Raw genomic sequence first — 16,561 nt, 5'->3', positions numbered from 1 at the left:
ATGACGCGAGTCCCACTCACTGAACTGAAATATTACCCATGATCCTCTGCTTCCTGAACCTGAAGAGCTGCAGCTGTAACAAATCTTCATGTTTCACAGTTTCCTGCTGAATATTGGAGATAAACTCTGGTTGTTAATAACTTCAGAGTGTTTGTAACTGATCTCAGTTCAGCTCCACTCTTCAGCTGCAGCTGGTTGTGTCTGTGACTCTCAGTCAGTTGTTCTCTCAGGAGATGGAACCCACTCAGCAGAGTCACAGAGAACAGACGCTCAGGGAGAGAAGGAGGAAACTTTCTCTTGTTCACACTCACACATCAGACTCACTTTCACCAAGCTGCTGCTTTCAGCTAGAAAAGTTGCATAGTGTTGATTTAAATGCATATTTGTGACAACCTACAGTTTCCATGTGTCATCCAACAATCAGAGAAATCCTCCAGACATCTACTCGTACATCATCAGATACAAACAGGAGCATAGACGTGTTGGTGTCTTTGTGAACTGGATGTAATCGATGTAGATATTAGATATAAACATAAAGAGAAAACCATGAGCAGCAGTTTTCAACAGTCACCAACCCTCCATCTGTTTCTGTTAGTTCCCTATTTATACTTGATCTGTTTTCTACGCTTTGTTAAATATGATGTATTTATAGCATTTTTTTTTACCAACAGTAGACTAGAGATTAAAGAAGTCGGGTGGGGGAGGGGGGAGGGGGGGAGGTGTTGTTACCAGTCCCATTTGTCACACGTCATGGTTTCTTGTTTTCCAGGTAGAAAAGTCATTTTTAACTCCTGTCGGGCTTCGTAGTGAGAAGTGTTGAAACAAAGGGAAGTGTAAAGTTTCACTGGAGCTGTGGTCTGGTGTTGATTGAGGTGTTCATATTATTATAATCAGTATTTTACTCTGAATAAACGACCTTTCTTACGTAAAATCATTCTTTTCTTCACTCTGCACTTTCTACATTTCATCCAACAACAGTCTCCACATGTTTGTGGAATAATGAACTGAAATCAGTCAGTTATTGGGAAGCGTTCGTGTTAATTCATTAATAATTAATTCATATGACAACAGTCGATTTTCTAACTCTTGCAATGTTGTAAAAAACAAAGACGACCATAAACTTATTCTCCTTTATATTTGAACACCTGTTATGTTTTTATATATTTTCTAGTAACTTTACTTTTCGATATGTTTCTGGTGAATCATTGTAATAAAGCACAGACGACATTAAAAGAGTGAAATCTTTCACAGCTGTGTCCCCCCCCCCACAGGGTTTATAGGTTCCACCTTTTTAAGGTCTTATGATATTTCCTTGTTGCCTGCTCTCAGTATGAAATACTGTCTGTATCAAACTACACACACTTCCAGTAGTTTCAAGACAACAATTGAAAACTCCCTCCCAAGAGACTGAGGCCTGTCATCTATTAACCTGGAGGTTGGTGGTTCAACTCCGGCTCCTTGGGCAAGGCACTCGACACGTTCACATGGAACCAATAGTCTGATATTAACCAGATGAAGACATTAGTCTGAATAAGACACTGACAAGTAAACAGCATGTTCTGATCACTTTAACCTAAATAAGGTCAAAGGTTAGGGTTAGGATTAGGAACAGAGGAAACCAAAAGGTTTTGTTTCTCCAACAGTCTCCTCCTGGTGGTTGTTCTGAGGTGGTGCTCGAGAACGTACAACAAGAATCTTCATCTACGTTTGTATAAAACGTCCTCGGGTCAGTTTTCTATTAAATATGGCAAAATGTTTATTAAACAGTTTCCTCAGAGACTTAAAAGATGCTCTGCTCTTCATCGACTCTTCTTCATTCTGTAAATGTCTCATTCACTTTTCTTCTGCTGGTTTCCATTATATCAAACTGGTGATTTTGTTCTTTTACCTGCACCAAGGACGAGATGTTTCCACCAGTTTGTTTGAAGAGGAAAGAAAAGCTGAGTCATGATTCCAGTGAAGTCGGTGGAAGGATGTTTATTGAGCATTAAAGCAGAGACAAGTAGAAACAGAACTTTTCTCTCTGAGATGTTTTTCTTCTCGTTACATCTGGTTTGTCACAGAGGAAATGATCCATGTGTTTGACTCATAGACTGAATATAAAGGCTTTGACTGGGATGTGCTGCTGTTATACTGCAGCGCCACCTGTGGGTCAAAAGTAGAAAAGCCACCACCGCTCTGCACCTGATGCAGAAATGAAAACGTCCCATTTTTAAGTTCAGAGTTTTGATCTTTTGTGTCAAAGACAAAACTCAGATTTTAAACTCAAAGTGATTTCAATGTGTTGAACTTTGTGTTGAACTAAATCAATTTGTGACGTGAATCCAGGAACTTTAAGATCATAAACAAACATATACACAGAATGTGGTTCTACACACATGGAGACACACTGAGCGACAAAGGTGGACAATAATAAAGACAAACTTAAACACACTGTATGTGACTCTTTATAGAGGGTTTATATATTCTGCTTGTGTTGTGTCATTTCAATAAACACATTCATCATGTGAATAAACACAATCAGGGCAGGAAGGTTGCTGGTTTGAATCCGGTTCAGATGGGGTCTTCCTGTGTGGAGTCTGCATGTTCTCCCCGTGTTTTCTCCAGGTGCTCCGGCTTCATCTCACAAACACATGCAGATTAGGGGTTGTGTAGATTGGAGACTACACACAAGCTGCTGCTGCTTCAGCCTCTGGATCCTCAGGACACAGCTCAGCCTCCGTCCACACACACTGTCCTCTTCACACTCAGATCCACTAAGACCACCACCTGTTGAGAGAAGAAGACATCAGTGTCACAGAGACTCACTTCATCAGCTGTGAGTCAGTGATGCAGCTCATCCAGTAGAAAGAGCAGCAGGGACTTCAGTCCTGTTCAGAGGTGGAGCAGCTTCCTCTCTGCTTCATGTTCACGTGTTGGAATGAACACGCTAAGAGCTCAGTGTGTGTCCTCTGCATGTCAAAGTGCAGAGTGGACACCTGAGAGGTGGATTTACTGCTGTTACAGGTGAAGCCATGTTTCACTGTGTGTTGATGAACATCTGCTTCTGACAAACTGGGACCAGAGGAGACAGATGGACCTCAGCAGAGGTTCTGCTCTGTATAAAGAGCTCCTGGTTACCATGTGATGAGGAGAGGCTTCAGTCCCACTGATCTCAGAGCTGTGACAAAGATCCACCTGATCAGTTCTTCACTGATGAAGTGAGAGGACAAACTGTCTCAGATCAGATGAAGACGACACCGTCTCTGTCCCTCGTGTGAGGCTGTCAGCTGTGGTCCAGCTTCACTTCCTGTTCACATGAAAACAACAACAACTGTTGTCTTCACGTCAACTCAGTCACATGATCCCAAGCAGCTTGTGGCTCGTCTGATTGGCCGACTGTTGTCTCTCTGTGTCTCTGTCCAATCCTGACGTCTGTCCTCATTGTCCTCTCACAGCTTCACTGAGGAAACACTGAGGCCTGAACTATGAAGACACTTCAACATGTCCAGGAGATCTTTCTGAGATCAGCTCAACTGAACCTGACAGACACAGTCAGGCTAAGTGGTCACATGACCTGGTTATCAACTCGTTAAGTTAACTCAGGTTTTCCTCATCGAGATCTGAGCGGGCACATAAAAGGGGCGGGGTTTACTGTGTAAGAACAAACACATGATCCAGAATAAAAGAAACTCAGTCACAGCTGCTAAATGCAGGAAGAACAGCTGGTAAACATCTGGATCGTGTCAATGTGTAAGTTACAGCGCCCCCTGGTGGCATCTGGTAAAAATATATTACGTGACCACAACATAATAACGTGTGAACGAGATAAATAACTCGATGCCACGAGATCTGAATCTGTTGTTTACTAACAAGACGAGAGGAAGACAAGAAGACACACACTGACTCACTGTCTATGAGGACACACACTGTCTCACTGTCTCTGAGGACACACCATGTCTTTGAGGACACACACTATCTCACTGTCTCTGAGGACACACTAACTTTGAGGACACACACTGTCTCTCTGTCTCTGAGGACACACACTGTCTCTGAGGACACACACTGACTCTGAGGACACACACTGTCTCACTGTCTCTGAGGACACACACTGTCTCTGAGGACACACACTGTCTCACTGTCTCTGAGGACACACACATGGACCTGTCTCCAGGAAGCTGAGGTCATCTGGTGTTTTGGGGACAGGATGAGTCTGGAGACATTGAGATGTTCTGGGTGAGTTAGAGATCAACTGAACCAACCAGACGTTGATTTAAACTTCCCTTATCCGTCCCTTTAAGGAGAGTGTGCACCACACAACAGTGTAGAGTCACTGTGGTCAGTGGGCGGAGCTTCTATACGGGTTGATCTCCAACTTAACCTGGAGCAGGTTAGCTGTCATCAGAAGTTACCATGGTGATTCACCTGGTTAAGAAGTGGACCAGCTTCGTAGAACTGAAAAAACTAAACCTGAAGTGAACCTGATAACCACAAATCCTGCTTGGTAGCACAGACCCTGGATCTGTGATACTGACTGTGTTTAGTAACATACTGATGAAAGCAGCGTGGACTGACTCCAACCATCTACTGACCACAGATCCTCCAGTCGACAGGTTGGACTCTGCTGTAGATCAAGCAGCTCCTTCACTGCTGAGTCCTGCAGGTTGTTGTGTCTCAGATCCAGTTCTCTCAGATGAGAGGGGTTTGACTTCAGAGCTGAAGCCAGAGAAGAACAGCTGATCTCTGACAGACTGCAGTTCATCAACCTGGATAAAGAATAAAACTTAACTGTAAATTAAACTGAGTTCATGTGTGAAAATAACAGACACATATTCATGTGAGCACAGACTCATAACATGGAAGATAAATATGAAATCAGACATGTTGGACTAAAAACGAGTCCTGATTCAGTACAAATAGATTATTTGGACCCGGTCTCTGTCCTGCAGATCAGTTTAGGAAATCCAGAAGTAAACTCAGTGTTTTAACAAGAAGCTGAATATTTAAAATGTCACAGATTAATTAATGAATGGATTCATGTTATGTATGAAGAGGAATTATATTAAATTAGAAATAAATGAGATAAATTGTGTATAAGTGCTGTTTTATAGATATGAGATCTACAAAAGTCAGTCAGTGAACTGACCTCAGAGTCTCCAGTCGACAGGTTGGACTCTGTAGAAAACCACACAGCTCCTTCACTCCTGACTCCTTCAGGTTGTTGTTAGTCAGATCCAGTTCTCTCAGATGAGAGGGGTTTGACCTCAGAGCTGAAGCCAGAGAAGAACAGCTGATCTCTGACAGACTGCAGCTCTTCAACCTGGATAAAGAAATATGAATATTAGAATGTGTCCTCCTGTTGTTGTGGATCATCATCATGTCAACACAGACTCTCAACATGCTGCTGACCTCAGTCCAGTCTGTGACCTGAAGATAAATATCAGATCAGACATGTTGGACCATTGTTTCATTCATCAGCTTCTTCTCTGTGTGTTGGTCACTGAGCAGGTTTGTGTAATTAAACACTGTTTAAAGTAGAGATGGCTCCTGACAGTCACTTCCTGTTTGTTTCTATACTTATCAACTGTCCAACGGGTTTCAATAAGAATGTGTCTTATTCTGAAAACCTGAGGAGGACGAGTGCTCGGCCTCAGTCCACATGTTATTTACTGACACTTTCTTAGTGATCAGGAGCAGGTGAGTGCAGGTGAATGGAGTTGATGAGGTGGACGTGACTGACAGGCTGGGTGAGTGACAGATGACTGAGGGACAGTGAGCAGAGGAGAACTGAGACAATTTAAATAAATAATGACCCAATAAGAAAGAAAGTCTGATAAAGGGGAGGACAGCGCCGAGGAAGGCTGCTGTGTCTCACGCTCTCCCACAGCTCTGCTCTTTTTCTCTTTTTCTCTATCTTGTAGTTATTTGTTCTACTTTATTTTTTATCATGCACTCCGGTAAAGCGAGCCCTATCATCATATATGATAGAGAACAACTTCTGTCCATCGGGTTGGAGCGGCAACCTGGAGCACGGAGGCGACGACGAAGGAAACGAGGGTCGTGAGCCGGTGTTCCAGTTTAACTGGCGCGCATGGCAACTGGCGACATTCCAGATGTTGACGCTCTTTTCAGCGCCGGTGGCAGATTCGTCATTTTCACAAAGCGCCTGTGTGTGAAGTGCGGTGATCTACTGAAGGTCTTGCTGAAATTAAAATCCTACATGAACCCTTCACGAGTTCATGTGTCTGTGTCAGCATCACGTTGAGACCGCAATATACATTTAAATGGTAAAAAAAAAACCTTGAACGGGATTCGAAACAATGAGCTGAAGCACTATGAGCTTCTAGCCTGATGACGATCTCACTACGCCACCGAGTCACTGAAATCTGAATCACGAGTCAGATCAATGTCTCGTTCTTTGATTTGTCAGATGTATATCACCAGATGTGCTTTAAGTTAACTTCCAGATCATCTGGTGAAAGTCCGAACACAGAATAAACTGTAAACGTAATACCAGGCTTCACAATCTGATGCTCCTCTTCATAGGAGACACAGGGAGCATTGAAGAACACACACGCGTCACCAGCTCCACGCAAAGTGCTTTTGTTTGTCGCTGGTGATCATTACAACGCGCACACACCAAACAACAGGTACATGTAAACATCCCTCACGTCAACAAGGAGGAAGCTCGAGCGGTGTTTTCATGAGTCCAGTTGGTGAACCTGCTTCTAATGGACGTGTGGAGCTTCACGTGTCCTCCTGTCGCTGCTGGTTGAAGTCAGCGGACGGGATTTTAAAAGATGTTCTCGTTGTTGTCGATGATCAGGTTCATTCATCGGAGAATGAAAACAACCGCTCATCACAGAACGGGTGTGTTGGTTTGTCACAGTTTCTTTAAGTCAAGTGTTGTTTATCTGTGTGAAATCAACAGATGATCTTGTGTGTCGAGTGTGTTGTCAACATGACACATGTGTGTCGAGGCAAACCTGGAAAACTAACTTAACGTCTCCATTGTCAAACAACGTGTTGTGTATTTCTTCTCTTCAGTCAGATGGCTGCGTGCTTTGTTGGAGCTGTGTCAGTCGAAGGAGTAAATAAAGTTCACTGTGTAACTATGACAACTCTGGCAAATTATGATAGTGATAAATAATAATAATAAAACTATTTATATTTTGTTGTGTCTCAACGTCAGCAAAACGAAGGAGCTGATCGTGGACTACAGGAAGAGAAGAGGAGAAGAACACGCCCCCCCCCCCCCCCCCCCCCCTCTCCATCAACAGGACCACGGTGGAGCGAGTCAGCAGCTTCAGGTTCCTCGGGGTCCACATCACTGACCTGGACCCATCACACAGACTCCATCAGGAAGACGTTCAGACAGTGACTCTTCTTCCTCCACAGGCTGCAGAGGCTCCACATGGACTCCAGGATTCTCTGCAACTTCTACAGGTGCACCACAGAGAGCATCCTGACTGGCTGCAGCACCGCCCTGAACCGTGAGGCTCTACAGAGGGTGGTGCAGTCTGCCCAGCACTTCACCAGGACGGAGCTCCCATCCATAGAGGACCTCTACACCCAGCGGTGCAGGAAGAAGAGCAGCCGGATCATTAAAGACCCCTTTCATCCCAGCCATAAACATTTTTGCCTGCTGCCCTCTGGCAAACGGTACCGCAGCATCCGGGCCGGCAGCACCAGGCTCAGAGACAGTTTCATCCCCCAGGACATAAGACTTTTAAACTCCTCTGAACTGCAATAACTCCACCAAACCAGCACCGTGACATATTTCCATACTTGCACTATTGCATAAATTGCACTATTGTTGTTTTATTTTCTCTTCAGCTGTTTTTATATATATTTAGATATGTATACTTTATTTTCTATTTTAAATTTTGATATTCTATTTTATTCTATTTTATACTATTTCAATTTTATTTTTTAAGTTGTAATTACTTGAGCATTGCCAGAAGAGAGCCTGTGACTCAAGCATTTCACTGCCAGCGACTGCTTAATGTTATTGTTGTGCATTTGATAATAAAAATCTTGAATCTTGAATCTTGAAAAGTGAAGAAGGATTTAAGGACCTCAGAGTCTCCAGTCGACAGTTTGGACTCTCCAGTCCAGAACACAGCAGCTTCACTCCTGAATCCTGCAGCTCGTTGTTACTCAGATCCAGTTCTCTCAGATGTGAGGGGTCTGACTTCAGAGCTGAGACCACGACTTCACAGTGAGTCTCTGAGAGTCCACAACCACCGAGTCTGTAATTAAAGAAAATATCAAATCTATGAGAATTAAATCAGAAAACACAACATTCATACAAAACGTGATCATGTGACCCTCACCCTGGTAAATCCCCTCTTTGTTAAAAACTCCTCTAGAGAATCCTTTCAGATTTGGTCAGAGGTCAAAGGTCAAGGTCACAGAACATGTTCATGGCCTCTTGAATATGATATCTCAAGTCTGTCTTCAGTGGATTTCTTCAAATTTTGTCTCAAAGAGAAACTGATTAGATTTCAGTGGTCAAAGGTCAAAGGTCAAAGGTTACAGTGACCTCATGTTATTGTGAAGTCAACATGTCAGGAACCTGGAGGGACGGACACTGCACTGGTTGGTGGTGGAGGACAAACGCAGAGTGGGAACTCTGGTTTCACAAGAAAGAAGAAGAAACTATATTTCCTGCTTCTTCAGTTTAAAGGAACCGTCAGTGATTCTCATCCAAACACTGATTCAGTGATCGTCTCCTCACTCTGTGCTGTTTGCTCATATATATATATAAATATATTATTTATATAAATATATATATACACAGTATATACAATAATCTCCCGTGGACCCCACATGGTCGTTTGTCTGAACCCTCAAACTCCAGCACAGTGATCACATTGGATTTCACTCTCCACATCTGATCTAACTGTTCTCAAATGTACATGAGAACAATGAGAATGTATATGAACATAAAAATAATAACTTCAACACACACACACACACACACACACACACACACACACACACACACACACACACACACACACACACACACACACACACACACACACACACACAGACACGCACACACACACACACACACACACACACACACACTGATTGAACATGTTATTGATCATGTCTGGACTCACTCAGCCTTCCTGCAGTTCCTCACAGCTGGGATCAGTCTATGTCGACCCTGGTCTGATGTGTTGAACTTCTTCAGGTCCAACTCATCCAGAACCTCCTCTGACATCTGCAGCATGTAGGCCAGAGCTGAGCAGTGGATGACAGAGAGATACTTTGATTTGTTCTCTGACGTCAGGAACTGTTTCATCTGCTGATGAACTGAGTGGTCGTTCATCTCAGTCAGACAGTGGAAGATGTTGATGCTTCTGTCAGGAGAAATGTCATCACTCCTCATCTCCTTCAGGTTGTTGATGACTCTCTGGATGATCTCTGGATTGTTCCCTGTCCGACCCAGCAGGCCTCCTAAGACTCTCTGGTTGGACTCCAGACTGAGGCCGTGAAGGAAGCGAACAAACAGGTCCAGATGACCATTTGTACTGGTGAGGGATTTCTTCATGGTTCTCTTCAGGAGGTCATCCAGGGAGAAGGTTCTGTCTGTTTTCTTACGCATTCCCAGGAAGTTGTTGAGTTCTCTTCTGTTCCTCTCAGTGTAACAGTGGAACATGTAGACTGCAGCCAGAAACTCCTGAACGCTCAGATGAACAAAGCAGTAGACTGATTTCTGGAAGATCACACACTCTCTTCTGAAGATCTCAGTACAAACTCCTGAGTAGACCGAGGCCTCTGGGACATTAAGACCACACCGCTCCAGGTCTTCTTGGTAGAACATGATGTTTCCTTCCTCCAGATGTTTAAGTGCCAGCCTCCCCAGCTTCAGGAGAACGTCCCTGTCAGCCTCCGTCAGCTGCTGTGGACTCGTCTCATGTCCCTCACCGTACTTGTTGTTCTTCCTCTTTGTCTGAACCAGCAGGAAGTGTGAGTACAGGTCAGTCAGGGTCTTGGGCAGCTCTCCTCTCTGGTCTGTGGTCAACATGTGCTCCAGAACTGTAGCACTGATCCAGCAGAAGACTGGGATTTGACACATGATGTGGAGGCTCCTGGACGTCTTGATGTGTGAGATGATTCTGCTGCACAGCTCTTCATCACTGAATCTCCTCCTGAAGTACTCCTCCTTCTGGGCCTCAGTGAAGCCTCGTACTTCTGTGACCCTGTCAACACATGCAGGAGGGATCTGATTGGCCGCCGCAGGTCTGGAGGTTATCCAGACGAGAGCCGAGGGAAGCAGATTCCCCCGGATGAGGTTTGTCAGCAGCACGTTGACTGATGACCTCTGTGTGACCTCAGACACAAGCTCCCTGTGGTTGAAGTCCAGAGAAGGTCTGCTTTCATCCAGGCCGTCAAAGATGAACAAAGGTTTACAGACAGCGAGCGTCTCTGCAGTGAGCTTCTGTAACGCTGGATGGAAAACATGGAGCAGCGTGAGAAGACTGTGCTGCTGGTCCTTCACCAGGTTCAGCTCCCTGAACGAAAGCACAGCCAGCAGACCCACATCCTGGTTCTCTAAACCCTCTGCCCAGTCCAGAGTGAACTTCTGCACCGAGAAGGTTTTTCCAACGCCAGCGACTCCGTTGGTCAGGACGACTCTGATGCTGCTCTGCTGGTCAGTGGAGGCTTTAAAGATGTCGTGGACCTTGATGGGAGTGTCCTGGAGGATCTTCATCTTGGAAGCCGTCTCAAGCTGCCTCACCTCATGTTGAGTATTAACCTCTTCACTCTGTCCCTCTGTGATGTAGAGCTCAGTGTAGATCCTGTTGAGGAGGGTTCTACTTCCTGTTTCATCACTTCCTTCAGTCACATGTTCACATCTCCTCCTCACACTGAGCTTATGTTCATCTGAAACCTCCTGCAGACCACGATCTGCTGAAAGACAAGAAACAATGTGAGAGACAGAGAATCTGAGAATCTGCTGATTGTTTTCATCAGATACAGAAAAACTACAGAAAATAAAAGCTTTTTAACTTTGTGCTTTTCTAACGATGTTAAATGTTGATGCTGTATGAAGGAACAAAATAAAACCACATGTGCTGTTGTCAGAAGTGAAGACATCAGCAGACACATGTACAGTGCTGCTCTGACCGGCTGTCTGACCTCCAGCTCCTAGTCTGGATCTTTGTCCACACTTGGGACAGGAGGAGTCTCCTGAAGAACCAGACTGGTCCCAGTATGAGGTGATGCACTGTCTGCAGAACCAGTGTCCACAGCTGGTGGAGACTGGATCCTTCAGGACGTCCTTACACGAAGCACAGCAGGACGACTGCTCCTCCTCAGAAACATGACTCCTCTTCCTCTCCCTGTGAAGACATGTCCTGATAACTCACATGTCACAGTCACAGGTTGTCATCACTTCTGTCAAGGAGGTTTTGTTTTCACCCAGTATGTTTGTGTGTTGGTTGGTTCGTTAGTGGGATTATAAAAAACAACAGATTACCAGTAAACTTGATGGAAGGTTGTGGTCTGTGAACCAGATCGGGGGGGGGGGGGGGGGGGGGGTCCTCTTTCACAGACATGGTCAGAGGACTGATGTTTACCAGTGTGTGGAATTTGGTGCAGATCCAAATCAAAATGAGTCTCTAGTGGATTTCAAAGTGGTTTCATAAGGAGCGTGTTGGTTCTTGGTGGAGGTCTGAGCTCTTTGAGTGATTCTGAGAGATTAGTCACCAACTTCAAGCTGTGTCCTAATGCAGGGGCCACACTAGAGGAAACTAGATCCTCTTCAGAGCAGGTCCCAGTAGAAACAGTCTCTTACTCTGTGGGTGAGGGTCCAGGTTCTTTACTGAAGTTTGGAGGATCTCCCATGGACCAGTCACTCTTCAGAGACAGACAGCTGGACCCTGGAGACTCTGCTCTGTCCTCTTCCTCCTCTTGAACACTCATCTTCAGTCTGTGAGGAAAACCACCGTGAGCTCAAAGGAAAACAAGTGTGTCTGTTTAAGAAACACACACACACACACACTACCCAGATATCTTACAAAGACCCACTTAGGAGGGTCATACTCATATTTATATATTTTGTGATTTCTGTTAAAGGCTGAATGCATAAATATACACAAAGAAACTTTATCTGTTCAATGCACAATATTCACATTAATATGAATTCATATTTACAGCATCTGTTCAATCTTCAACAAAGTGTTTTTGCAACTTGAACATTTCCTGATCTACACTCAAACCAATCTACTACATTAAAGTGAATCAATACAAGCTTGTAAAAGTTCATGTGTCCTTCAACCCCCGGCCACTAAGAGAAGAAACTCAACATCTAGAATCATGTTCACGTCATAAAGGCTGGATTTGAATCACAGAACTTTATAGACAGTAACACTGAGAGCACATCAGTCACAGCTTGAAGCAGCACTCTGTGTCTCCACTCAGTTCTATGGCTTTGTGCCCAAATGAAGGTCAAACACAAGCTCTTCAACTTTATATTCACTTTAAAACTCACACAAAGCCAGTATGAAGTGTGTGTGTGTGTGTGTGTGTGTGTGTGTGTGTGTGTGTGTGTGTGTGTGTGTGCGTGTACCTGGCTCTGCAGAGGGCAGGTGAAAATGGAGTCTGACTGCTCCCTGTTCTCAGGCTCCTCCTCCCTGTTGAACCAGTTCACTCTTGAAACCTCCCAGTTCAAAGTCCAGTTCATACCCATGAAGATGAACTGGTTCACAGTTCATGTTTTATTGTGATGTTATGATGTAGATAACAAACTTAGGATCATGTATTTAGTTAATAATGGACGGTGTGGGATCATGAATCCAGATCTTCACTTTAACACTGGGTCCTGACTGGGAGCGTCTACTGGGACTGAGCCGTACAATGAGATTCATCATGATGTTTAAATGGAGCTGAAAAGTGACCTGCTGTTCACATCTGTCTCTGGATCAAGTGAAAAACACTGAGAGTAAAATAATATGAATGAATAATATAAATGTAGCTGATCACTCACCAGCCTCAGACTTCACGTCTCCTCCGTCTGCTCCTTGAAGTTAGAACGAGTCTGAACACTTTCACTTTCACTGGAGGCTCCTCCCCCTCTCTGCAGTTACAGGAAATCACATGACTCTGTAGGTGTGTGTGTGTGTGTGTGTGTGTGTGTGTGTGTGTGTGAGAGTGTGTTAGTGTGTTCTTAAATTAAAACTGCTGTTTGTAACTTAAATATATAAACATTCATTATTATTATTGTTATTAACTGTAACATCATGTGAACTCGATGAAGACGTGTTTCCTTGAGATCGGTCTGATTCGTCAATAGTTTGTTAAAATGTGGAAAACTCCCAAACGGCCCAACTCCATCAAATGAAGCCTGAGCTCAAACCCATGTTTCCTCCTGTGAGTTGAAGGTTGTTATATTTGGTGTTGGAGCTGAATGTGTGACTCCATCTGCAGAACTCTGCCACGTCAGGTCACATTCATACAGTCCAGTCACAGTGTGGTTTATAGATCTATAGAAATACAGCTGCATTGTGATGCATCATTTGACCGTTGTGTATTTCAATAACTGATGAGATTTGCATCCCAACAGTAACAGTGTTTGACCACAAGGTTTTCCCATCAAGTCTAAACTGGATTAACTGGAATTCCACCATAGAAACTACTTGTAAATTCTATTTCACAGAAAACTTGTGTCATCTATGAATTTATATAAAGTCCTGACAGCAGATGTTAACCACGTGCTGATGTGTGACTTCCTACTGGGTATGATCTTTTCATGCCTTCTGACCTGAATACTGACTCATCATTTAATGCTATGTGTAAGTGTGTGTATGTGTGTGTAGGTGTGTGTGTGTGTGTGTGGGTATGTGCTTTTTTCTGTTTTTATTTTATTTAGATTCAGTATTGTGGGATTTTCTTGAAGTTTTTTTTGCTCTGTTTTTCTGTGAAATGTAATTTACAGGATAAAGTGACAGATGTTTTTCTAAAGTCGTCGTAGTTCCTGTTTTTAAAATATTTATATTCTCAGACAAAAACCACCTGTGGGTATAATGTGTGGGTATAATGTGAAAGAACTGAAACCGCTTCAAAATGAGTTGAACAGTTTGTGACACATCCGATTTAGATAATTACGTGTTATTCGTGGCATGTTTCCTAGAAAAGAATTTACTGTTTGAAAATAATATTTGATAGAATATGTGACACTTTGGAGCTCACAGAATAACCTTCAATATAGTTTTTTTTGTTTTTTCAGACTCTGCCATTCCAGACATGAATTTATCATCTTTTAATGTCTCCTTAGTCGTGAATGCAATGGAGCGAGACACCTTCACCACAGCTGTGACTCAGAATGTAAACTGACGATTCGTTATTAATTTCCCGATCAGATTATTAAAAATATTTTGAAGATAAAGAGCAAATGTATTTAAAAGGGTCTTGTCTAATAGAGAACAAACTGTGGTGAAGAACTTTATCTGAAGTATAATTTAAATACATGACAAAGATCTGTGCACAGTTACGTTCAGGATCACTTTCATCCTCCCTAAAGAGCAGCAGCTTTAATGTTCCTCCAGAGGACAAACTGCTGAGACGGTGAGGACAAGCTTCATGTTTGGTTTTGAGAGACAGAAAGAGACCGAATGCCACACGTAAATATCCAGCTTCAAAGAATTTAATCAACCGAATAAAAGGAACAAAAAACTATAACAATTTACATTAGAGAAATAAAGTTGCTTCTCCAAAGCAAAACTGAATAATATTATTTTATTAATTGGATTCCTGTTTTTATGCTTCAGTCATAGTCAGCAGCAGAACTTTGTCATGACCTTATCAGACACTTTCTACTGTTCACAGATACGGGGTAAATATGGTGTTATTATCAAAAATGATTGGAATAATAATAAATGAGAAACTAGTAAAAAATGAATAAAATAATGAAAAGAAGTTACGGAGAAGAACTGAAATTGTAAAAAAATGAAATATAAAGTTGAAGGTGAGTTCAGATTCTTTGGGTGCACATTAATAAAAAGGTGTTTTTAAGAGATTTAAGAGCCTCACAGATCTCCTCAGGGTCTCGCTCGCCCTCCAGAGAGTTACCAACTATCTGAGTTATATTGAAGCCCTGAGTTTGTTTTTGTGACTTGTTGAGAGTCACTTTTATTCGCCTTCTGTTTTCCCCTCACAGATCTTCAACTCAAGCCCTCGATACCTTCTGTTCATCCACCTGGTGATAAACGACATGATGCAGCTGGCCCTGTCCACCCTCCTCCACATCATCAGCTACGCCCTGTACAAGATCTGCATCCCCTTCTGCCTCATCCTGCTCCTCGGTACCATCACCACCGCCCTCAACGCCCCGCTGAACCTGGCTGGAATGGAGGTGGAGTGCTACATCGCCATCTGCTGCCCCTCCGCCAAGGTCAAACCTGCACCGTCAGGAACACCTACATCCTGATGAGTCTGATCTGGGCTGTGGGAGCTCTCTCTATCCTCCCCGACCTCTTCATCCTCCTTATATATATATAACATTCATTATGATTATTGTTATTAACTGTAACATCATGTGAACTCGATGAAGACGTGTTTCCTTGAGATCGGTCTGATTCGTCAATAGTTTGTTAAAATGTGGAAAACTCCCAAACGGCCCAACTCCATCAAATGAAGCCTGAGCTCAAACCCATGTTTCCTCCTGTGAGGTGAAGGTTGTTATATTTGGTGTTGGAGCTGAATGTGTGACTCCATCTGCAGAACTCTGCCACGTCAGGTCACATTCATACAGTCCAGTCACAGTGTGGTTTATAGATCTACAGAAATACAGCTGCATTGTGTTGCATCATTTGACCGTTGTGTATTTCAATAACTGCTGAGATTTGCATCCGCTTCTTTTCTCTCTGACTAGACGAGTGTTCGATGTATGAAATGATCCAAGTAGAAACAGTACCAGTGTTTGACCACAAGGTGTCAGCAAAGAGCCAGAGTACCTGGCTGCAGACAACATGGTTTTCCCATCAAGACTAAACTGGATGAACTGGAATTCCACCATAGAAACTACTTTCTATGAAAACAAGAAATAAAACTGATGTGAGTGTAAATTCTATTTCACAGAAAACTTGACCAAAGCCTTGATCATCTTTTCATTGGATTAATTTGACATGTAAGTTGTGATTTAGTGTTTTATTCACATACAGTATAAAACAAGTTGATCTCAAAGCTTATTGGAGAATCGTGACGTTAAAAAACAGTTTTTATTTGATTCAAAGAAAAACACACGTTTGTTTAAGTATAAACACAAAATACTAAACTCTAACACATGAAGGAAGAAAACCATAGAAAATAGAGTTCTTTAATATACATCGTCATGAATAATAATTATTAGTCACATGGCAGAACTGATAAGATGCACATACCAGGTATTTTCAAGCAAGGTCCATTTCATGTGTGCGTCTCCACTCAGGCCTTTAATCCACCCACTGTAATAAGTATGAGGTCTAGATCTCTTCAGTGTAGATCAGCAATACATAAATACATGTAGATCCTGATGATTTTAATATAATATAAATATCATATCTGACACAGAGTTTGTCTTTTAAAG

At 43.0% G+C, this 16,561-nt stretch overlaps 2 protein-coding genes across 2 annotated transcripts in view; one reads left to right on the top strand and one right to left on the bottom strand.

The window, feature by feature from the left end:
* The window catches only part of LOC128436275 (matrilin-4), a 2,811-nt gene extending 2,121 nt beyond the window's left edge, over positions 1 to 690 (top strand). Inside the window, exon 3 of the mRNA XM_053418041.1 lies at positions 1 to 690. This exon is cut by the window's left edge and continues 471 nt beyond it. The gene's annotated coding sequence lies outside the window, so the exon portion shown is untranslated.
* Positions 1 to 16,561, bottom strand: part of LOC128436258 (protein NLRC5-like) — a 426,728-nt gene that overhangs the window by 84,090 nt on the left and 326,077 nt on the right. Inside the window, 2 exon segments of the mRNA XM_053418014.1 lie at positions 5,126 to 5,299; positions 8,058 to 8,231. Coding sequence (XP_053273989.1) covers positions 5,126 to 5,299; positions 8,058 to 8,231 — 348 coding nt within the window.

Source organism: Pleuronectes platessa, assembly GCF_947347685.1.
Source record: "Pleuronectes platessa chromosome 2 unlocalized genomic scaffold, fPlePla1.1 SUPER_2_unloc_1, whole genome shotgun sequence".
NCBI classification, from domain to species: Eukaryota; Metazoa; Chordata; class Actinopteri; order Pleuronectiformes; family Pleuronectidae; genus Pleuronectes; species Pleuronectes platessa.
Note: the sequence above shows the minus strand (reverse complement) of the source record. Positions and strands in the feature narration are given on the sequence as shown.